This window comes from Lottia gigantea, assembly GCF_000327385.1.
Source record: "Lottia gigantea unplaced genomic scaffold LOTGIsca_17, whole genome shotgun sequence".
Classification (NCBI taxonomy): domain Eukaryota; kingdom Metazoa; phylum Mollusca; class Gastropoda; family Lottiidae; genus Lottia; species Lottia gigantea.
Window position 1 is genome coordinate 1,519,255 of NW_008708133.1, and position 24,567 is coordinate 1,543,821.

Genomic DNA, 24,567 nt, shown 5'->3' on the forward strand with positions numbered 1-24,567 from the left:
TCCGACCGTCGGTCTGTCAACATTTGCTTGTAAACGCTCTAAAAACTAGATTTTTTGATGAAATCAAATGAAATTCGGTATGTGTATATACATATTCATAAAACGAAAATCAACTTCGAATTTGAGCTATTTTCGACAGTTAGAAGCAGAGTTATTGCCCTTGCCCCTAAATCTTGAATATGCTATTACTCTCTTAGTTTTCAACCGATTTTAATGAAACTTAAAATGGATGTTATTAGACCTAAATTGAAAGGTTTGAGAAAGTTTAAGGCTTTTTGAAGATTTAGACCTCTTACGTCAGTTTTGAGGATTTATCGCCCTTTAACCTCTATACAGTAAGTGCTTCTATCAACATCAATTGCTCGTAAACATTCTAAAAACTAGAGTGTTTGAAGGAAATCAAATGAAATTCGGTATGTGCATACATATTCATGAAACGAAGATCAAGTTCGAATTTGAGCTATTTTTGACCGTTAGAAGCAAGTTATTGCTCTTGCTCCAAAATCTTCAATATGCTATTACTCTCTTAGTTTTCAACCGATTTTGATGAAACTTAAAATGGATGGTTGGTTTTTACCATCTGCATGCCGTGGTGGGCGTATATGGCTGTGGTCCACTATCTCTAGTTATTGCCCTTGACTTAGGAAAAACGCGACAAAATTTGTTTGTGAACACAATAGAGACCACAATTTTCATTCGATTTAAATGAAATTTGGTGTGATCAATATTATGATGATGAGATCTCAGACAAGTTCGAAGTTGATGATCTTTCGATGAACATTTTTAAGTTATTGCCCTTTTTTTATGAAAAACGCGTCAAAATTTGTTTGTGAACACAATAGAGAGTACAGTTTTCAACTGATCTTAATGAAATTTTGTATTTATAATGATGAGATCTTATTCAAGATTGAATTTGACAATTTTTCGAAATTTGAGTTATTGCCCTTGACTTAGTAAAAATGCATCAAAATTTGTTGGCTTGTTAATGCGATAGAGGTGACAGTTTATGTCAGAATTTTATTAAATGATGTGTGTTTGTTTATATCAACTATATCTTGAACAGTTGGTATGATTTGACACAGATAGGTGGCTGCCCTTGATATACTGAAAATATACTGAAAATATATCAGGAAAGTGGGCTTATCTTGCTAGGCAACCACTTGTTTAATATATTCAAGGATAAAAGACTGTAACAAGTCTTTCATTTCTCTCAATTTTTATTTCATTCAATATAATAATAATAAATCTTCATTACAGTTCGTCACAATATTAGAATTCTTTGGTTTGGGAGTTCTCTTAAAATCACATTCAAATATATGTTTGTGTTTGACATATTTATCTTATGCACAATTTTTGATTTGCCAACTATGTTGTTGAAAATTTGATTCAATATTATATTTACAATAAAAACATTATCTTTCCTTAAATGTAAATAGGAAATTTGTTTAAAAAATCTACATCTAACAAATCCACTATCTTCTCACCTTCAACAGTAATATTATAGTAGAATGTAAATTTTAATTTTTAACTTTTCTCTTTTTAAGCAATATTTGGCAGTATCTATATAAAATAAGTCATGATTTATTATTCTTCTGAGGCCATATTATATAACATAACTAATTTGTATTCATAAATTCATCATTTTCATCAAAAAGCCCTTTTTTGTGTTTGTTTACAAATAAATGTAAAGACTGACTCTGAATAGTTCAAGGTTGAATACAACCCTCATAACCCTATAAAAAGATAATGAACTGTCTAATGGTGATTTGACACTCAAATATACTAACATCTTTGCCATTTAAAGTTAGTTTGCAATGCTACTTAACATATGCCAACTAGCAGCTTTGTTTAAAATTAAAATATTTAAAAACAAACTAGCCCAGTCTTCAGCATAATCAGTTATCAGGCAAGTTTGAGACTCAAGGGTGCTGTTCAAAGAAATATTTTCTTTTATTCATAAAAGCACTAACTAAAGTAGAGAAAGTATTCTTGGATCACTATCATAAGTATTGTATCCATTAGTTTTTTTAAAATTTAGAGTTCATGTCTATTCAGAATTTTTGTTGCACAGAATGTATCTTAATCACTACTAGTATTCAGTCTAATATTCTTAACACATCACAGTCACTTTCCTCATTAGATTTGTCAGCTTTTTCATATTCATTAACTGTTAATATTCGACTAGGATCAAACTGTTTTTCCAGTGTTTTCCAACGATCAAGTGGCCATATAATATGTGATGCCTTTCCAAACAGCAATGCTATAGGCACCTAAATTATACAAAAATATATAAAATATATACAATAGTTTATCCTATTATTATAAAATGATTACATGTAAAATTAATGAAATAATTGAATTAAAATCATCTGTAAATCAGACTAACGAGTCAGCAGATAAACTTAACTCATTGCCCTGTTTATTTAAATGAACCCTTCATATAATAAAATAAAAGAGATCAATCTTCATGTGAAGAATTTCAATAATATCTTACAATAAATACAATACTTACTGGGCCATATGAGTTGCTATCAATACTATATTTTCTGTTTTCTCCTTCAACCCAGCAATGTCCTTTTGGTATTCGAATATGTGTTTTTTTATAACCTTTGGTCCTGAAAGTTCAAATATAGTAATGTAATAGACTACATTCGTATTCTCAACTTATATCATGCGTTATCGAAATATTTTGTCAACTAGAATTACATGTATGTCTCAATGGCATTTACACGAAAATCAATTCAAAGTATCATTTCATTAAGACACCATAATAATACTACAAGGGCAGTAGAGCTGTAAGTAGTATTTTTCAAGTTAAACATAAAACATTTATAAGGTTGCCTCAGAATACAAAATCCAACAATATTTAAAAACTGTCCTAACAAGGGCATACAACTCTGGATCTCATCTTGTTAAATTGCCTCACTAACTACTTTCAACATCATATGATACATTTCAGCTAAGTTTTAAGAATTGCAATTGAGTGTCAGATCCATGTTTCAATAAAAAATTGAATTCATGAAATTTAAAAAGTCTACAAAGTCTTACTTGATCAGATCTCCTTCTAATGCTATCAATCTTTTAATCTGATTTTCTTTCACACAACGTGGTGATCTGTAACAATGGATTAGAACTTGTACTCATCACCTAAACTTGAAAAGACCACACCCTAGAAATTACCACATTGTATTGATGATTTCACAATAATTTTCAATTATATTCCAGTCTTTATCATGTTTTCTGCATTGCAATCAATCAATCAAAAACAAGGAAATCCGTACTTCAATCTTATCATTCTAGCTCCATGGTGTTTAAGGAAACATCATGGGGTAACTTTAGAGTATCTTTCACAATTTAAGAATAGGTAGTCTTATACACTAGTCAGCTGGTATTCTGTTAAACAAGGGTTTGTTAATTGCAAGGGATACATCAAATTGGTTGTACATCTTTAATTTATATCAGGTAAAGGGGTTTAAAGAGAGTGTCAACAAGTACAGGGTATGATTTATCTTAAAAGTTCGTTAAAGGTCCTGTAAGGTCAAAAAGTTTACCTTCTAATCACATATTATGTATTGAATAAACTTCAATAGAAACCTAGTTTATGTAGGTCTGTAATATTTTTAAAAATGAGAGTCATAGAGAGCACAAGATGTATAATGGATGTTCTGATATACCTGCTTCTCTTGACAACCCTGTTTTATATGAGTAAATCAAACAATATACATATCATGCACTTTATGTCTGTTTTATATCAATAGTTCTGCTCCAATAACATAATTTTGTATTCATTAATGAACTAAATTGATTGAATAAATAAATTGTGAACTTATGTGACATAAAATATCACTACATTTAACTTTTTTCTTTTCCATTTCACACAATTTACAACACATTTCCATTTAGTTTAATTTGAAGAAAAATCAATATAATTTACAGTATAATCTAATGAAGAGAACATGTTATTGACAGAGAGCAGTAAGATACTATTATAAAACAGATGCCACATTGCTAAAATATTCCATTCAATTATATACTGTACTGTAGATCAATTTCAGGGATTTTCAAATGAGGGTTTCAAAATTTTGCATGTGTATCAGGGACACTGATAGCATCAATTTGCACCATTCTGATTTTAAGAATGTAATTCCTGCAATTCCACTAAAACTACGTGTTTGGTGAAGTGAGTAATTGCAAAATATGCTTTATGACATAAATCAAAGTTTGAAATTGGAATGGTGCAAATTGATGCTATCAGTGTCAGCCATCTAGATTTTGTCATGAAACTACAAATAATAAAACATTCAGGAATTTTCGGTGCACTGGACGTGCAGCAACATTTGTGTGCCATTAATAAAGCATAAATAAAGCATCATTCTATTCACGTTTTAAGGAAGGCGACAAAGGAACAGTGAATATTGATTAACTGGGCGACCATCTTCTATTGCCACTAATATTATGTTATACTCAGAATATTATTCCAAAATTTTTATTTTTGGAATTTTTATTCCTCACATTTATAATCCAAATTAAATCCAAAACCCAGGAATATTTTTCTGAGGATTTTATATCCAGATGTAGATAAGTTGGTCACAGTAAATTTGGTCACAGAAAGTATGGTCCCGTATTTTTGTGGCCTAATTACCTTGTACCCGTATTACTGTGACCAAAATACCTTGTACCCATATTACTATAACCATAATATCTTGTTCCTGTATTACTGAGACCATATTTCCGGTGACTAAATTTCCTGTGACCAAGTTACCACGTACTTTTATATCCGATTGTCTATATATGCTATCATTGGGAAGAATTTTTTGTCATTTTTTTTGTCCCGCTGAATGTTTGGGAATAAAACCTAACTGTATCTTAAACAGAGTTCTGTATTTATCAGTTTGGTAGAATCTTTCCAGATTCTTGATGCATACCATTGCAGTATGTTCCTAGTGCATCAATGTGATCCTGATTACACCACTCCAGTCAGCACTAATCCAGCTGCTGCCTAATAGTACCAGGAGTTAGATGTATCCTTCCACCACCTATAGTTCAATTTATGAAAACTGGGTAAGACTTAAATTGAACAAAATAGATAACAATGAAACTTATCAAGAATTTACGACTAATTCAATGACTAGTCAGTAAGCTCTATTCACAAATCAACCACTACAAACAAGTGCATTGTTAATAATTATAACATATATAATTAATAGAAACTTCCAATATAAATATATACTAGCAAGGTAACATAGGCCCTAGCAGGATTAATTATTTTATACAACAAATTAAAAGAACTGGAATGAAACTCCCTGTTGAATTCTACCACACAATAGAACATATCATGACAATTTGTTTGACTATTCTATCTCTCATGTCACTTTTTTCCACATAATTAATTTTCAGGTTTAATTTGTAGATTGAACAACAGATAGCTTCATACATGGTAGAACTTTCTGGTTTGATAAAATTTGATTTATATCTCTAGAGATGTTCCTTGTGAATTGAATAGAGATATTTTTAATGTGCCTCTTTAGTCAGCCAGCTGAAAAGAAATTAAAAAATCAGTTTTGCATGGACTTCTAACTTGTCAAAGCAAAAGATATAGTTTTCTATGCTGAAGACAACAAATCGTTTATTTGATAATATCAGTGGATGCAGTTTCACTATTTTGATTTGATGAATATAGTATAGCTATTCTCATTCAGATTTTGCCAAATACTTTTTTATACGCCCACACGTAAGATGGGCGTATATTGTAATCACCCCATTGGTCCGTTCACATTTGGCTCGTGCTCACTCTACAGGCTACAGTTCTTTATGGATTCTTTTGATTTTTATTTTGTATGTCAATGTTGTTATGAAGATGATCCCTATTGATTTTCGTGATGATCGGATAATTTTTCACCAAAATATCGTGTCTGACTTGACGTTTTTCTCTATTAGCTATATTGTGCAACTCGTGCTCACTCTACAGGCTACAATTCTTTACAGATTCTTTTGATTTTTATGTTGTGTGTCAATGTCATTATGAAGATGATCCCAATTGATTTTCGTGATGATCGGATAATTTTTCACCGAAATATCGTGTCTGACTTGACGTTTTTCTCTATTAGCTATATTGTGCAACTCGTGCTCACTCTACAGGCTACAATTTTTTACAGATTCTTTTGATTTTTATTTTGTGTGTCAATGTCATTATGAAGATGATCCCCATTGATTTTTGTGATGATCGGATAATTTAATGACTTGACGTTTCACTCTATTAGCTATATTGTGCAACCCAGTAGTCACTAAAGACTGTTTAATCATTTCTGACAGCTGCCAGTGGGCGTATGTTACCTTGCCTAGCAAGCTATCTTTTTCATTAGTATTAAATAACTGAAGGATATTTTTGCTGCATAAGGCTGCGTTTCCACCAAGTTTCATGTGACACGTGACAAGAAATATAAACATATGATGTTGGTAGGAACCGTTTCCATCAATGTCACTTTTCACGTTTCACTTGTCAGGCGTGAAATGACACGTTTTTGAAGAATCAACATGTTCATTTTTTTTACCCGTGTCATGTTTCACGTATGACCGATCTGGGGTTTCCCTTGGGTTTTCCCCTGCTTTTACTTTCTCTTTTGTTAACTCCACGTGTTCGTATCGAATTCAAAATGAGCTTGTGTTTTGATCGTCTAAAATTAGTTATTTACGCTTGTCCTAAACATGAATGACTATAAGCACAATCTGATATGCCTTGTGCATAAGACCCCACTTCTATGGGACCCCAGAAATAAAGACTATAAAAACCAAGACCAAAGAAGACAGGTGTGGGAGAAGATTGATGAAAAGCTACAACCACCGCAAGAAGGTATATGAAATGTCCACATTTATTTATCATAAACATACAAATAAACACTAATTTAATTTAATCCAACATAAATCAAGAAACAGATATATGTACTTGGATTGAAGAATAATTCTCTGTATGGATTGTCCATGAGATAGCGAAACGTTCTGGCAAATTTGCCCCTTTCTGGACGCAATAAGTAATGGTCCCTGCACCATATTGAGCGTCTGCTGCAGTTTCTCTTCCTAGCTCGCCGGTACAACAGACATAGAGCAAGAATTTCCTCGTCAGACGAGTCGGAACCGTCACCCATGGCGAACACAGGACGAATGCCATGACATGTGACATGTTCGATGTGAAATCCAGTGGAAACCCCTATTGTCACGTGATACGTGTCACGTGAAACTTGGTGGAAACGCAGCCTAAGAAGCATGAAGTGTCACAAAAAAATACTTTACTTCGGAGGACTAATCATTAGAAATAACCCATCAACCATTATGAGGATCAAAATGAATTATGAACTAATGGAACAATAGATTCTGCATTGAATGGAATTATACTCTATGTGGTCCTACAGAAGAATATTATTCTGTTTAGTTATCAGATAAACTGCTACCATATTGACATAAGTCCTCTTGTCAACATACAGAACAGTGTTTGTGCATTTATTACTTTCTTTGAGATAATGAAATATGTGGTCAATATTAATAAATCTTAAACCATGTAATATTACTTTTTTTTATCTTAGATCTTTATTGATTCTGCTACACTATATTATTAGTTTCCCCTCTTTTATTATCAAAATAATATATCACAAATAATTTCAGTTTTGTCAGCTACAAATTTTAAACTTTTTCCAAGATTGAAGGCAATTTGTATGATATCCATATATTTCTATATTTCACAATAGTTCAGGTTTGATTCCTGCTATTTAAACTTTTTATCAACAGTTAACATTATCACTAACCTTTCCTTCTATTTAAATTATCAGGACAAAAAAGTAAATGATCACCTTCAAATCTAAGGTTCTTAAACACAGTACAATTAACCAATATTAATCTGAACTTCACTACTTACATGACAAGTACATACCAATTGATTATTGCTTAAAGACTAATGTGTGACAATATGTTGGTTATTTAAAACAAATTGCTCTTGTTAAGTCCAGCGCACACTCGTGCCATTATTGAGTCAGAATTCATTTGTGCACTTTTCCTTAAGGCGATAGCTTCCGTGTGCGGCTAAATTTTTGTATGATTTTGGTCAATCGCGTCGAAAAGTTGAAAATCAAACGCTTAGAGGTAACTTTATATATGCATGCGAAGTCACGTGACAATTCAAAATGGCTGCGCCCTTGGAATTGAATTTGATGGATAGTAATTCTTAGTCTTCAGAAGATGAAGAAATATTACTATTAACGCTGTTACCTGTCACCATAAAACTTAGCGCAACAGTCAGCCTTTCACTTGGGCTTATTAAAGGGCGTATTCTATTCTCATGATTGGAATTGATAGGTTCGACCATTGCCCAAACATCTTTAAAAGACTGTCTGTCTAGGCGATGATATTGACGAAATTTCTCGAGATCTTCGACGTGTAAAGCTTCCCTTGAATGCCTTCTCTGGATCCAAGTTCAAACCCACTGTTTGCGACAATTTGCTTTTTCGACTAGGATTACGGCGTGGCAACAGCATTAAAAGCTAAGACTAAGAGTTGGGCTACTATCAAACAAATGGGCGCGCCATTCTGAATTGTCACGTCACTACGCATGCGTACATAAATTCACCTCTAATCAGATAGCTTTCGTTACACGCACACACAAGCATTTGTTCATTCGTGGAAAAATTATCAAACACGTTTTGAAAATAAGAAAGCATAAAGAGTACATAGCAAAAGTATTCAAAGGGTAAGACTAGTGAGAATAAAAGAAGAAAATGGAAGAAGAACTGATTGAAGACTAAATAGTTTCTGTATGCTGACAGATGATCTCATTTATATTATAACTGACCATCAAGGCACACCTATAGATCAGGTAAACACATCAACTCTGTGCCATAAATCAGGAAATATCTGACAAGTCTGAAATATTACTGACTGGTGGTGAGTAAAAACAATAAATTTTGGTGTAAATTGGGCGAAAAGCACCAAAAATATATATATATATAACAAAAAATAGCTTGCCAGGCAAGGTAACATACGCCCACTATCAGCTATCAGAAATGATAACAAAGTCTGTAGAGGTTTAATATGTGAAACCAATTACTAATTTCAAGCTTTACTAAGGTCTCATACCAAGTCTAATCAAGATCGGATATGCAGTCTCTATAACCCTGAAATCGTTCATCCGATTATTACCAATTTCGAACTTGACCGATATCTTATCAATATATACAAACATACCAAGTTTTATCAAGATCAGATAAAAACTGTAGCCTTTATCGTGCATACAAGCCAAATTTAACGCATTTTTACTAAGTCAAGGGCAATAACTGTGAAACCGTTCATGTGATTAGTACCAATTTCAAACTTAACCGAAATTTCATAAATATATACAAGCATACCAAGTTTCATCAAGATCAGATAAAAACTGTAACCTTTATCGTGCATACAAGCCAAATTTAAGGGCAATAACTCTGAAACCATTCATCCGATTATTACCAATTTCGAACTTGACCGAGATCTCATCAATATATATGTGCATACCAAGTTTCATCAAGATCAGATAAAAACTGTAGCCTCTATCGTGTATACAACAAATGTCGACGGACAGGGGCGACAGCAATATACGTCTACATTTCCATGTGGGCGTATAAAAACCAATTCAGGTCACTTTGTTCATAGCCGAGTTGAAGATGCTGTGTTTCAGACATTTACTAATTCATGAAACAACATCCCTAATCCATTTATTATATAAATTTTATTGATTTACATACAATATAAATAATACTTGATACTTAGACACCTACAGCATTAGCATAAATAGAATTGGACATTGATGAAATACTGTGCGTGTTGTTGGATGCCTACTTGAAGGTAATCTCAGGTAAATACAAGTCAATTGTAATCTAATCAGATGTTAAGAAAGTAAAGATATGTTAAAGATCTATTATCAACCTTACATCTGATTAACCAATTAAGCAAGTTAAGCTCAACTTAATCTTAATCTTTTAGAACATGTTAAAACATGGTTTAACTGAAATAACATAGCCAGTCTACCTGTTTTAAATATATTCTGGTTAAATTCTGTGTGGTCTGTATTGTCCTAATCCACCAAGATATACCTACATAAAATCTTTATTTACTACACCCTTTGACTTGTATTCAAAAATCTGTCATACAACTCCCTTGTTTTGTATGATTCCTTTCTCACCTTGATTTGGATCAAATCCAAAAAGTCAGCTAAAGTAGAATCTTGAGATTCTTGTACTGAATAAAATTTCATTATTTATTATTTTAAATTAATAGGCCTCCCACTAGGGTTGCAACGATTCTTGAAGTTGTGATTCGATGCTCTATACGATACGAATTCAACGATACAGTTTATTGCGATGATTATCGCGATTCATTTATTAGAGAAGGAAAGAGAAAAAATAGTAGAAATTTGTAAAATTACTAATAAGTTTGTCAGCACTTGAGAACATTTAGAAGTAAGGAATTGTGAAAAATACCTTTTAAAAAATCTGTCCGAAATAAAGCTATTAGTTGTCAAGTTGTCTTATACTGCAATAACCACCTTTCTTGTATCACAAAAGTTTATAAATACACTAGTAAATACAGTCAATAGAGTGCTTGACAGAAAGGCATTTAAAATAAGAAATAATGATTATGATTTGTTATTTGCTAGTGTACAATTCAATCAAATTACTACATTCTGTGATACAAGAATAGTGGCTATTGCAGTCAAGGTATAAAACTGCATTAAACAGAGAGGAGCATCTTGGAAAACAATTAACATAGCAATATTACAACAAAGCTAAAATTTCATCACATTTTTTTTTGACTGCAATAAACTGTGAAAAGAGGATTGTGTGCACATACATGTGCAAAGCAAAGATTCTATGATCTAATTTACACGATTACCAGTTTGCATAAAAATATAAAGTCACCAACAACTGAGATGATTACTGCTAATTACACAACCTTTAATTAGATTTATTGAACTTAGCAACACTGGTGATACTCTAATATATTCATTGAGTTGATAAAACATCACCGCCACGCTATTCCACATACTTCAGTTATCCTTAGTTTTACAACCACTGATGACTTGAAACCATTTTACTCTGCTACGACAAGAATTCCTGATAACTAACTAGTTATTCTATCAGTTTGGTAAGTGATAAAATCTTCTTTTTTAAATTCTTGTAGAAAGAATTCTAACTAAATAGAACAAATTATTGTGTAAGGAACTATTTTGTAATGAATTATTGTGCAAGTATATAGTTATGTGATTAAGACCGATCTATAGATTGGCTTACTCAGAAGAGGCAATCTTCAAAAGGTGTTATTTGAGATTCCTGAAAGTCAGGTTAGGAGAAGTTGACGTAAGCTTTTCTCCATAAAGGTGACTATTAATAAAAATCAAATCAAAGCACACTAATACCTACATTTGTATACCATTTCCACTGATTCATAGCAAGCAATCAAATTATATCAACATATTCTGACAATTTAAAATCAAAGAAAGGAATTGATGATGTTTTCTGTGATTTTAGAATATCAAGGCACAAACAATATAATAAGTAGGCTGGTAGGATATGATTGTTGAAAGCTAAAGTAAATAGTTTAAGAGTTTATTATAAACATGTGAAGACAATATATTCTACTGATTAAAAACATGCCTGTATCTCCTGCAGTTTTCTTTCTCATCTTTTTATTTTTTACCTATTTTCTTTATACTTAAGGTATTTTAATATTTTTAGCACACTGCCAATCTTCCTTCATACAACAATGTCATTCATTATTTAATGTACGATAGCAACATTTTAACGAAGTCATTTTCTGTTGTTTTTGTACAGACAAGAAACCCTGTCTTTATTCTATTGTAAATCTATCTATCATGTGTACAGTTTCAATGCCTATTCATCCTGGATCTACAACATGTACATTTTAAATTTCTATCTGTGTTAGACCTACCACATGTACATTTTAAATTTCTATCTGTGTTAGATCTATCATGTGTACATTTTAAATTTCTATCTGTGTTAGATCTACCACATGTACATTTTAAATTTCTATCTGTGTTAGATCTATCATGTGTACATTTTAAATTTCTATCTGTGTTAGATCTACCACATGTACATTTTAAATTTTTATCTGTGTTAGATCTATCATGTGTACATTTTAAATTTTTATCTGTGTTAGATCTATCATGTGTACATTTTAAATTTCTATCTGTGTTAGATCTATCATGTGTACATTTTAAATTTTTATCTGTGTTAGATCTATCATGTGTACATTTTAAATTTCTATCTGTGTTAGATCTACCACATGTACATTTTAAATTTCTATCTGTGTTAGATCTACAACATGTACATTTTAAATTTTTATCTGTGTTAGATATACCACATGTACATTTTAAATTTTTATCTGTGTTAGATCTACAACATGTACATTTTAAATTTCTATCTGTGTTAGATCTATCATGTGTACATTTAAATTTCTATCTGTGTTAGATCTATCATGTGTACAATTTACAAATGTAAATAGATGTGTACATCTACAATTTTCTTTAGTCCAAAATCTATCAGAGCACACATTCAATTTCCATCTATCTAATATCGTGAACTCTATCACACTCGCACACTTTCAATTTCCTTATGACTGGTGGTCCATCAAGTGTACACTTTCAATTTCTATCATTCTGGTTATCTGGTGATTTGCAAAATTTCAGTCTGACTTGTGATGTATCATGAAAACACTTTCAATTTCCCTGTCAGAAAATCATTCTTGAAATCACACACTTTCAATTTTCCTGTCTTAAATCTATCTTGAACATATTTTCAATTTCCCTGTCGAAAATCTATCTTGAACACACTTGCAATTTAATCAGCAAGAGAATTTATAATGTGCACAATTTGAGAAGATGCTGCAAACTTTAGCGATGATCGAGGGTAAGAGTTAAAAAACGAATTCATTTTAATGAGGTTCAGAAGAAATATTATTTTATTAAGAATATCTTAATTAATGATGTTTAGATTTCTATTAATATCATATTACCATATCCACCATCTGTTTAATGTTTACCTTTCTACTGCATGATTCATAATACAGATATTTGTATCTTTATTCAGGATATGATTATAATTAGATCTACTAATATAAAATATAATGCAGATTAGTGCTGACTATATTGTTAAATCAATACACAGGATACAGGATGCACCACGCCAAAATATATGTATCATATTGTGTCAAGTATCGATACATCACAATACAAGTCTTACATATTATCTATTACACCATATTGTAGCCTTTAAATTGTGATATGTATTGTATCTTGGTATGAAGATAAAGGTTTACTCCGAAAGACTCTCTCACTTTAGACAAGTGTTCATATAAGGTTTCCTGAAAGGAAAGTACTAAAAGAAATGTGTGCTGTATAATAATGAAATTTCCCTACTTATTTCCCATATTTTAACTACGACTGTTGATAGGACATATCCTATTCAAAATTTTTGTTTCCTTAAATGATCAAATGGTTTTATTGTTTTAACAGTCACAATGAAATTGTAAATTTACCAATGAGGATTTCTGACCAAGACCATTTAAAATTACTGGCCTATTTTTTACCGTGATCACACACAAGATCCATACCAGAGACTACTATAGTCTAGCTATTACTTAGTGAATAAAAAGTTCCCCAGGGTCAAATAAAACAAATAGTCTTAATGTGATCTTCTGGTGGTAAATGATAGAATTTACCAAATTGAATCTATTAACAAGCTGAACTGATCATGTGATAAATGGTGCCTGGAATTCTATACTCAGTAGAAAATACTAGAAATTGGTAATGACTTGAATTATCTTCTTCTTACAATTGATTATATGTTCATTTTTTGAATAATCAATAGCTATATAACAAGTCAGTCTACAGTTAATTCAGTTTGGTTTGAATAGCATCTACAGGTTTGTTGCAACCAAAAGAAATTAACTGGTGTTTGTTTTTTCCTTAAGAATATTTTTCTATACTGCTGTGATACTGTACACTTGTATGCATGCCATGTATATTATCTCTGAATATACCAAAAGCTGTATCTGATATAGCCTGATAAATCTTGTCCTACCTGTTCCTAAGATGTGATATACAGATGGGATATTGCTACATTTACAGCCAGATATAACATGTCACATTTTATAGGAGTTGCTCCAATCCAATTTTGAATTGTTATGTTTCTGAGAAATTCCTGGTAGATCCAGATTTGTGATAGGGATTGAAAGGTCAGAGAATGGATGATTGATTTTTGGACACAATCCACAGTTTACCACCATTATGATTACCACAAGGTTATCAATATGTTTATTTTAATGATGTGTTTACAGAGCTTCTGTTACATATTTAATACTGATGATGAAAATATCAGATTTATTTTAAGTAAAAGAATTGGTAAACTGATCTTTATCAGAAATTGTAAACAAGATTAGAAGAAAATGACCTTTATAATCTATTTCTTATTGAGGATATTCTTCGCCAATTTTCTTATCTTTACCCACACTAGTACATCATTCAACAAGTCAACTTATTTCTAGGGTGGTAAGGTGAATATCAGACTGATTAGATCTCTTCGTATCAACACTTTCTTATTTACTTTAAGGTATAATTATCAACGGCCAACTGAGGTGTACTAAATACAGAAGGTCTGTAATTATGGTGCTGTCAATATCTTACCAATCATTGTTTAAAGTTTACATCATTTCACATAGAAATAACTCCTTACACATAACTCTTCATCAATTCATCTTGATATTTCAGAAAATGTCATCTGTGCCTTCCACTTATTTTATTTGAATCACAGAAGCTACAAAAACATGTTTATCATTGCTTACAGCCAAAATACACAGAAGTCTTTCAAGCAATGGTTCAGGATTACATCTTTTTTTTCCTGGCTTGTATAGTAAGACTTCATAATAGATCAAAATAGATTGTTTGTCCTAACTATCTGTCCTAACTAAGTGTCTTATTCTTATTAGATATTTCAACACATTTTACACAGTTATATTACATCTCAAATAAAAGTAAGATACAAAATGGAAGACAAAAAATAAGTATAAATTGCCTCTGATCTGACATGAGAATCATGAATTAACTGTGTGAGCAATCACATCATTGATTAAAGAGATGGAGAGGGTACTAGATGTTGGCCAGAGAGTACTCAGTCGGAAAATTATTGATTCCTGTTAGAATATGGAATAAGATGATGAAGCTGTGGCAGACTTAGCCAAGATTAACACACTACACAATAACTGTGTATGAACTCTGACTAGAGGTCACAATCTGTGGTGCTTAACCTCAATGTTCATTTGTGAAAAGAGGTCTTATAAATTTAATGCCACATTCAAACACAAATACTTTTCATATATCATTCTGACTATTACAAATTTTAATTACAGTAACCATAGAAAACATATAATAAAAATCAATGTTGAGTAAAATTGGAAAATATGTTATAATTCTATAACAAAGGAAACATGACATCAACAAGGTGGAATTATTTTTGGTTTGAGAACATTTTATAGAGAAGAAATTTTATTAATTTCAAGTCAGAGTATTCTGTCCAATGATTATTTATTCTATCCAAAGTAAGTTGAATATCTTTCATAAGATCTGTATCCTGTTACCATGGGCAGTGTTTGTAATATTCAGAACACTTAGTAACTTAAGGATGAGGTCATGATTTTGTTGATTTATCTTTTAATAGTGATCATCATTTAATGGCACTATGGACAACAATGGCAGTATTGATAAAAAATAATTAAAATCTATAACATCTATTGATTCACAAGTATTAAACACTTATACAATATAAGTATCTATTCACTGATTTCATATGGCCATGAAAATTCCATTACTGAGGTAAATACAGCCAGATTTATCATATTTCTAAATCTAAATTCATCGAAAAATTCTATACAGTTCCCATGAGGTTTGCTCAAGTATTGAATAGTTTTAGAAAAGCTGATCAGAAAATAGCTTTCAGGGGTAATTCAGAATTTTACGAAAATAAGACTAAATAGAAAGCTCATATACGAAACATAGACAATGAACAAAAATGTTAATTATGGCAACATAAAGACAAAATATGAACATCACATTAAATTGGACAAATTAAGTTCAATATTTCATCATTACTTTTCATTTCTTATCAAACCATGTTTTCAATAAAAATATTTTAGACCAATAAAATGGTCCTAGCTTCTGGCATTCCCTTGTTATTTCTTGTTAGAGAAAATCAATTTGTCTAAAGCAAGTTGGTTCCTTGTTAATTTCCTTAACGTCTTCCAAGCTTCAGCCAACATGAATCATTGGTAGTTCCAACTTTTCTTCTATTTCTTCATGAAAATAGACTCAAATATTACAAGAACACTTGACAAAAAAGATACAAGAAGGTACAAGAAGGCCACAAATTTTTACTTTGACCCCAAACTGGTCTCAAAGTGGTAAATTATTAGATTTTCAGAAAGGGAAGGTTTGATTCTCCTAAATGTACAGGCCCAGAATGGAACAAATACTTCATTTAGAAATTGGAATAAGTGGTCTTGAACTGCTTGGTATTTAATTCTTCTCGAATCTGAAATTTTCGATTGTTGCAAACATGTTACATAAAAAGTTTGAGGTAATTTACAAGTGTAAATTAAAGTTTCCAGATTGTAAGAAAAAAGACTGAATTCATTGCTTTCCATCATGCCATTTGGATAAAATTGAACAGTTTCATCAAGAAAGCAGGCAATATTCAGTGAAGCAGGGATGTTAATGGAGAAAAAATGGATCTAGTCAATAGATTGGTCATATTTCACCATTATTCACGATTTTCTATTTAGATCTTTTGACAGGTCAAAATAACATGGAGTGTGTGTTAATCTCTAGAAAACATGATCTATCAATTTTATAGATTTCATTCATCTCACTTGTGAAATTAACTTCATGATTATTTTATCACAGGCAAAACTCAATTCACAATTTGGGCCCCCTGAAGTTAGGGTCAGATATGACCATCTAGTCAAGGTCCAGAATAAGAATGTGATTCGGTTATTGTATCATTTTGCTATTTGCGGATAATAGATATTTTGATGTCAAGAGAGTTTTTATAAATCTTTTTATTCCAATTATTTATTATTCCGCTTTAGTAAAACTACCAAGCTAATTTCCAAGAGTTACCAAGTACAATCAACAAAACTTTTTAAATACCTTAAAGTAAAAAAGGTGATAATAGTTAAGAAAATATTTAGCACCAAGAGAATAAATTTAATTAAATATTGTAATGAAAGGAATATCTGACAAGCTAAACTATTTCACAGCTCATAAACAAAATTAAAAATATTACCACATCTTCATATTAACACAATTAACTGAAAGAGTAATTTTAATGAATATCTTGAATTCTTTAATTCTATAGCTTTTAAAGGTACACCTTCACTATCCATTCAACGAATCATACCTTAGTTTCAGAAACAGGAATTTTTTTAGCTTACATAATCAGTAATTTCTAGTTTGAAGATATATTTGAAGGGATTATTCGATATTCGTGCGTTTTAGTACTTCTTAAGACTATTAAAGCACAATCAAGACCCAAATCAAACCCCTGAAAATGCCGACTGTTCCTCTTTAACATAGTTCCAAAAGGCATATCAGATATACGCATATTGCAATTCTTCTCCAAGGGACAGGTGCGCTATTTTAAGGGGTTGATTTGAGTATTAAATATATGTCAATAGTCTTCAGAATACTAGAAATGTATGAAAATCGCACAATTCCTTCAAAAATATCTCAAACTAGGAATTTATTTTTCTATTTCTAAAGATAGTGGACCACAGCAATGTACGCCCACCACGGCATGCAGATGGTAAAGATTTTGGGGCAAGGGCAATAACGGTTGAAAATAGCTCAAATTCGAACTTGACCTTCGTTTTATGAATATGTATACACATACCAAATTTCATTTAATTCCATCAAAAAATCTAGTTTTTAGAGCGTTTACTAGCAAATGACGGCCGGACAGACGGACAGACCGATAGGGGTGCCTACAATATACGTCCACATAGAGAGATGTGGGCATATAGAAATGACATGTCTTTTTAACTTTCAAACGCAGATAATTCTGGACACACAGGCCCAAATTTCAACGGTGAGCTGTGAACACTATTACTGTTTCTGAATCTAAAGTATGATTGGTAAAGGTAAAGAAAACCATTTCTTAATTAACAATAGGAAAGGTAGAAACAATTTTAATTGGTGATAAATACAGAAAGATCAGCTTGGCATTGGCATTATGAGGTGTTTATGCATGAATTTACTCACTAATAAACTCTGTTTTTAAAAAATAAAAACATTCCACTATATGGTACAAAACGTTTGTTGATTGTTATCAAGAAGTTACTGAGAAATAAGAATTCATTTGAGTCTTAACTTCAGAAGTTATAATGACCATAATTATAGAATTTGCCATGTAGTTCAAGCATTAGATAAGTCAAATGAGTACTTTGCATTTATATGCAAGTATAAAATATTGATCAATAATCTGTTTGTGTTTATTTAATCCATAACTAAATAGAGAATATCAGCTATCTCTAGAATCTAGAATATTCACAGACTATAATTACTGCGTGAACATGATGCCATTAAAATGATGAGGTTGAAAATGAGAATAATTATTCTAGTTTTTAATAAACTATATATCATTAACTACTCATTAAAACTACATCTCAAAATCAAATTATCTTTTTATTTAATTTTAAACATTGATTGAAAGCACAAATTGTCTTTCTTATTTCTAAACAACAAATCATAAACTAGAGAAATAGAGGTAATTTTAGGTAAGTTTAAAAAACAGAGAGAAGCTGTTTAGAACAGCCCTTATTAATTCCCATGATCACAACAGTTTATTGAAATCTATTGAAAATTCTAACTTCTATTGTGCTCAAGAACAAATTTATACATGTTTAAACTAATTCCAGGGCCATAACTCCAAAAACATTCTTCGAAAAACTGTCAAATTCAATAAGATTATAAGGTAAATTTCATCACACCAAGTTTCAATATTGAACATTATAGCTCCCTTAGAGTTACAAACAAATTGTGAATAGAAAAATTGCACTTTATCAGTCCTTGGCAAAAGGAGTGCTGTTGCATTATCAGTCTTAAATGCACACAATCTGTTCTCAGGAATATGATTAACCACAAAAGATTAAAAACCAATCAAATATATTTCCATAAATAATTGTCCATGCTGCAAAATATGATGATGATAATGTATTATAAAAATCAATTGATGATATTATCATTAGAAAATAGTGAAACAGCAGGTAGTAAACTAACTATCATGTTTATATCACTATAAAACTTTTTATTAGAATGAAGATGAAACATGGACTAGTCAATATAATCAAATAACTATTATATTTTGACAAGTAATAAATATAATACATTATATTTCTCTACACTTTATCATAGAGCTTTTTGATGTACGTTTTTTTGTTCTTTTTAATCAGTGATTCATATTTTCAATTCCACAAAACAGATTGGCAAACAGAAACAATGTTTTTCCAGTTTTGATTTGAATCATAGCTAAATTGTCTTTTTTGCTTTCTGCTTCATTTAGAATTTGATGCAATTTAGCAATATTTTCCAAATTTGCACCTGTTTGTTGTTCCAGTTTTTATCAATCTCTTTAGCATTTGAACAAAATTGGTCCTAAAATTGATTCATATCTATTGATTGAGAAGAGAAAATTCTTTGACCAGCCATTTCAATGATATGGTGGTACATTGTCTCAGACTATCCTAGGTAGTATCAAATAAAAGATAAATTTACATGAAGTCCAGAAAAGACAGAATATATATCTTGTAATAAGATAAGCCTGCCCTGAGGTCAGAAACCACAATGCAAATAAATCATTCTTAGTTCCACCATAACTGAACATTTTATTGATCCAGATCTGATGTTAACTTAGAAGACAAGCAACAAGCAATAGCAGTTTACTGCCATTTCGAGAGAAATGTTGTACTATTGAAAAATCCATGATTCTTCTTGATATTTGTAAAGATAGCTTGCCAGGCAAGGTAATATACGCCCACTGATAGCTTTGTTTGAAATTGAATATTTGTTAGAAAATAGCAAACATAGACACCAGGAAATATTCAACTTATACCCAAATCCATCACAAACTGTGCCATCACAAGTTAAAAACCAAACACATTTGTAAGAATAACAGCAATAACTTGTATTTTATATTTCAAAAGGTTTAGTTTTGATTGTGATCAATTTCATCAAGTTGTCAAATTTGTTTTAGACTTCTGCTTTGTAGAATAAAAATTACGTGTTTTACAAGATTTTTGATCAGATTTATCCTTGGGTGATTTCAATAAGTCTGTCATGAATTGTGTATTTGCAGATTATATTCAAAAATATAGGCAATAATTCATACTACATATTTTTCGATTTCCTTGATTTTTCTATAGGGTTTATCCTTGGGTGAATACGAACACTCATACCAAGTTTCGTCAAAATCTGTCAAGAATTGTGCCTTCTAGAGTGTGTACGAGCTAAAATTTGAACGGTTTGCAAGAACAAGGGCAATAATTCATACTAAATATTTTTCCTATAGTAGCCTACTTATCCAGCAACTCAATTCAATCTTCCAAGAAACAAAACCTTTCCCCTATGACCCATGTTTAATTTCATTTTTGTATCAGCACAATTGGTGAAAATGAAATGATTAAGCAAACCTTTTCTCTTGAGTGACATTTATAAAATGAAATCAGATAAACTGCTGCATCTTGGGATGTCACATGACTAAGCTATGATTGGATATCTGTCTTGGATTTTCCACTTGGTCTATTTATAGTATCTTATGATGCTGTACATGTATGGTGGCTGGTTAGGGACATGTTAAATGATTAAATTAAATTTTTTTATTTGTTAACCAAAATTGTTTCTCAGGAAAATAATGACATCTATTGTAAATTGTGATTATGAACAAAAATATTGTGACTTGCAGAGTGTTTACGAGCTAAAAATTGAACGCGTTTTCAAGAACAAGGGCAATAATTCATACTACATATTTTTCGATTTCCCTGATTTTTCTATAGGGTTTATCCTTGGGTGAATACGAACACTCATACCAAGTTTCGTCAAAATCTGTCAAGAATTGTGCCTTCTAGAGTGTTTACGAGCTAAAAATGGAACGGTTTGCAAGAACAAGGGCAATAATTCATACTTAATATTTTTCGATTTCGCTGATTTTCAATAGGGTTTATCCTTGGGTGATTACAAACACTCATACCAAGTTTCGTTAAAATCCATCAAGAATTGTGCCCTGTAGAGTGATTACGAGCTAAAAATTGAACGTGTTTTCAAGAACAAGGGCAATAATTCATACTAAATATTTTTTGATTTCGCTGATTTTCGATAGGGTTTATCCCTGGGTGATTACGAACACTCATAACAAGTTCCGTTAAAATCCTTCAAGTACGAACACTCATAACAAGTTCCGTTAAAATCCTTCAAGAATTGTGCCTTCTAGAGTGTTTACGAGCTAAAAATTGAACGCGTTTGCAAGAACAAGGGCAATAATTCATACTAAATATTTTTCGATTTCGCTGATTTTCAATAGGGTTTATGCTTGGGTGATTACGAACACTCATACCAAGTTTCGTTAAAATCCTTCAAGAATTGTGCCCTGTAGAGTGTTTACGAGCTACGAGATTGTAGTAATATTTGATACAGAATAATTCTGATTATAGTATTGTTTGATACAGTATAATTCTGATTCTAGTAATGTTTGATACAGTATAATTCTGATTGTAGTTATGTTTGATACAGTATAATTCTGATTGTAGTATTGTTTGATACAGTATAATTCTGATTCTAGTAATGTTTGATACAGTATAATTCTGATTATAGTAATGTTTGATACAGTATAATTCTGATTGTAGTAATATTTGATACAGAATAATTCTGATTCTAGTAATGTTTGATACAGTATAATTCTGATTATAGTAATGTTTGATACAGTATAATTCTGATTGTAGTAATTTGATTGATAAACTTTCAATAAACAATACAAGTAAGGATATTGATAAAATAATATTTGATCAGTTACATTGTCTGCAAGCTAAAAAATAAAGCTAACAAATCTGTTAGTCATTCATTTAGATTTCTTTTATAATGTGACAAAGATTTATTGAATAATACCATGCAGAGGCTCAATAAGTTAGACACTTGCTAGCTAGCCTGGAGGTTTCTGTTTGATTCTGACAACAGTGGACACTGTATGGTATAATTTGAACCATCAAAATTTTTCAATCTAGTTTCTACTTTTCAATGATGCTGGTCAAAAGGGTTAATAATGAAAAAGCCTAAAGTAAATCACATGGCCCTATGTATTACAGACCAAGCACTTTTAACACCTATAGAGTAGATGAAAATGGAAAAAGACTAGGCTGATGCTGCTGGTATTGTCAATCTTTGATATTTACATAAGGGACAGTTAAATTAATACAGAAATATAGACCAATTTCTTTCATTAAGATTTAATTATATATATCATTTCTAAGAAACATATGTAGTTTTTAAAGTTTTAAAATACAATCAATTTTCATCTTAGAAGAATGCTACTTGATATTACACATGCCATTTCTGACTCAAAACCATTTTAAGTTAAATGTATGAAAATATTATGATAACTAATATATTACACATATCCATTAAGTTGTATACAGAGTTCTTGTATAATTGGTTCAGATCATTGATCAATTTTATTTTAATTCAAATATTTTCAGGGGATGTTTTTGAAGAAAATAAATCTGATTTGACTTTATCAGGTTGTATAAACAATGTTGAAAATGGGTAATAATTGAAGACTATAATAGACCTATTGAAACCATTGATTCTGTTATAAAAGAATTCAGGACTGTTAAGTGCTAATAGAGATCGAAGGGCTTCAACTTGAGATGTTAGCATCTATTGAACAATTTTAATCTACAGATCTTCAATTGAAGTTGTGTTATTTCTCTAGATATCTTTTGGAGGTTGTCTAAAGTCTGCCATACAGCTGAGACATACAAGTTGAAATACCTCTGTTGTAACTAATAATGAACCTTGTTAATGTCTTATTACCAATATTCAAAACATAATCTTGGTTTTAACATATTGTAGTTATTAGATCAACTACAAAACAAGATGGATTTACCACTCTCTAAGCAAAGTCACACGAGTGAGCATGCCAATTTGTGCTCTTCGGAGCTAGGTTCTAGATCCTCCCATTGGAAGATGCTGACACACGAACATGTGAAACATCAGGCAAATGAAAAGTGTGACAAAAACTACACATATAGCCAACCTTTAAGTGAGACAAAAGTTTCTTGTAGTAAAAATTACAGATGCAAAGTCAAAATTTTGCCAATGTTGTTGTAGTTTTACTTTTTTTATTGGATTAAATGTTTCCTTTGGGCCTTAGTTTAAGTTGTTGAAAAATACAAACTAGAGTATGATGCCTGCCAGACCACTTACTTAGAACTCCGACAAAAAATAGAAAAGAGTTCAACGAAGAATATTAATTCCCTGTTTATCATTGAATATACTGTCAGTTGTTGACTGTAAAAAATATTAGTTAAAGTATAGAGCTGTAATAACCTGCTGATTAACTAGTGGTCTGATTCTATTTTAATGATAAAAACACTTCTCTAATATCATTTTAACATCTTTACTTCTCTTTTCATAGTAATACTATATAGTATTTGTCATGTCTAAAAACTACTTTCGTGTATTATAATATACAAACAGATACTTTTAACTTCCAATTCATTACTTGAAGACAATCAAATGATTTGGTACAATGTAAGAACAATATGATACCAGCAGTACCAGTATGTAGTGTATCAACTGATTTTCTATCTGAGTAATATCAACAAGTGGTACAAGAAATCTATTGAATAAGATCTAAGTAAAATATGCAAGAGAGAATAAAAATCTACAGGGTAATATTAACAAGTAAATCTACAGGGTAGCATTAACAAGTAAAGTAGTAAAGAATTAAAATTTACAGGGTAATATTAACAAGAAAAGTAGTAAAGACTTAAAATCTACAGGATGATATTATGTTTTGCCAGTGTGTTGTTTGAATTTCTGGGTTTGTTTTGTAGTTCGGATCGTCAGTGTTTAGTTAATTTATTAACAAGTCAATCTACAGGGTAATATTAACAAGACTCAGATTGCGGGTAAGACCTATGTAAAGAAAATAATCACACTTGGTAATATTGATTTTTTTTTTTTTATAACATTACACATGATTTGCCACAGAATATTTCTGGTGAAAATTTGTAACATAAGAAACTTAATAAGAAGAAGTCGTTTGATATATTACAACAAAATGATTAATAATAGGTCAGATGAAGATTTCTACAAACTGAAAGTCATTGAATAGTCGTGTTGAGGAGAACATAAGAGTTTGGGGTTGATTATAAACTTGTAACTGGCTAGACGAAAGAAAATGAAACTTATTAACTTGATCAATAAAAATGTCA

The 24,567-nt window shown here is 31.0% G+C and overlaps 2 protein-coding genes across 2 annotated transcripts; both read right to left on the bottom strand.

The window, feature by feature from the left end:
• Window positions 1–1,207: 1,207 nt before the first annotated feature.
• Window positions 1,208–7,325, bottom strand: LOTGIDRAFT_231076 (hypothetical protein; the record flags this gene model as incomplete). Its single annotated transcript, XM_009051668.1, has 4 exons — window positions 1,208–2,270; window positions 2,513–2,615; window positions 3,049–3,114; window positions 7,288–7,325. 4 exons carry the CDS (start codon window positions 7,323–7,325, stop codon window positions 2,097–2,099), a joined length of 381 nt encoding a protein of 126 aa, XP_009049916.1. The 3' UTR covers window positions 1,208–2,096.
• Window positions 7,326–9,976: 2,651 nt separating this feature from the next.
• Window positions 9,977–13,094, bottom strand: LOTGIDRAFT_158514 (hypothetical protein; the record flags this gene model as incomplete). The annotated part of the gene is made up of 4 exons (XM_009051669.1): window positions 9,977–10,021; window positions 10,199–10,254; window positions 11,965–12,428; window positions 13,075–13,094. 4 exons carry the CDS (start codon window positions 13,092–13,094, stop codon window positions 9,977–9,979), a joined length of 585 nt encoding a protein of 194 aa, XP_009049917.1.
• Between the last annotated feature and the right edge of the window lie 11,473 nt (window positions 13,095–24,567).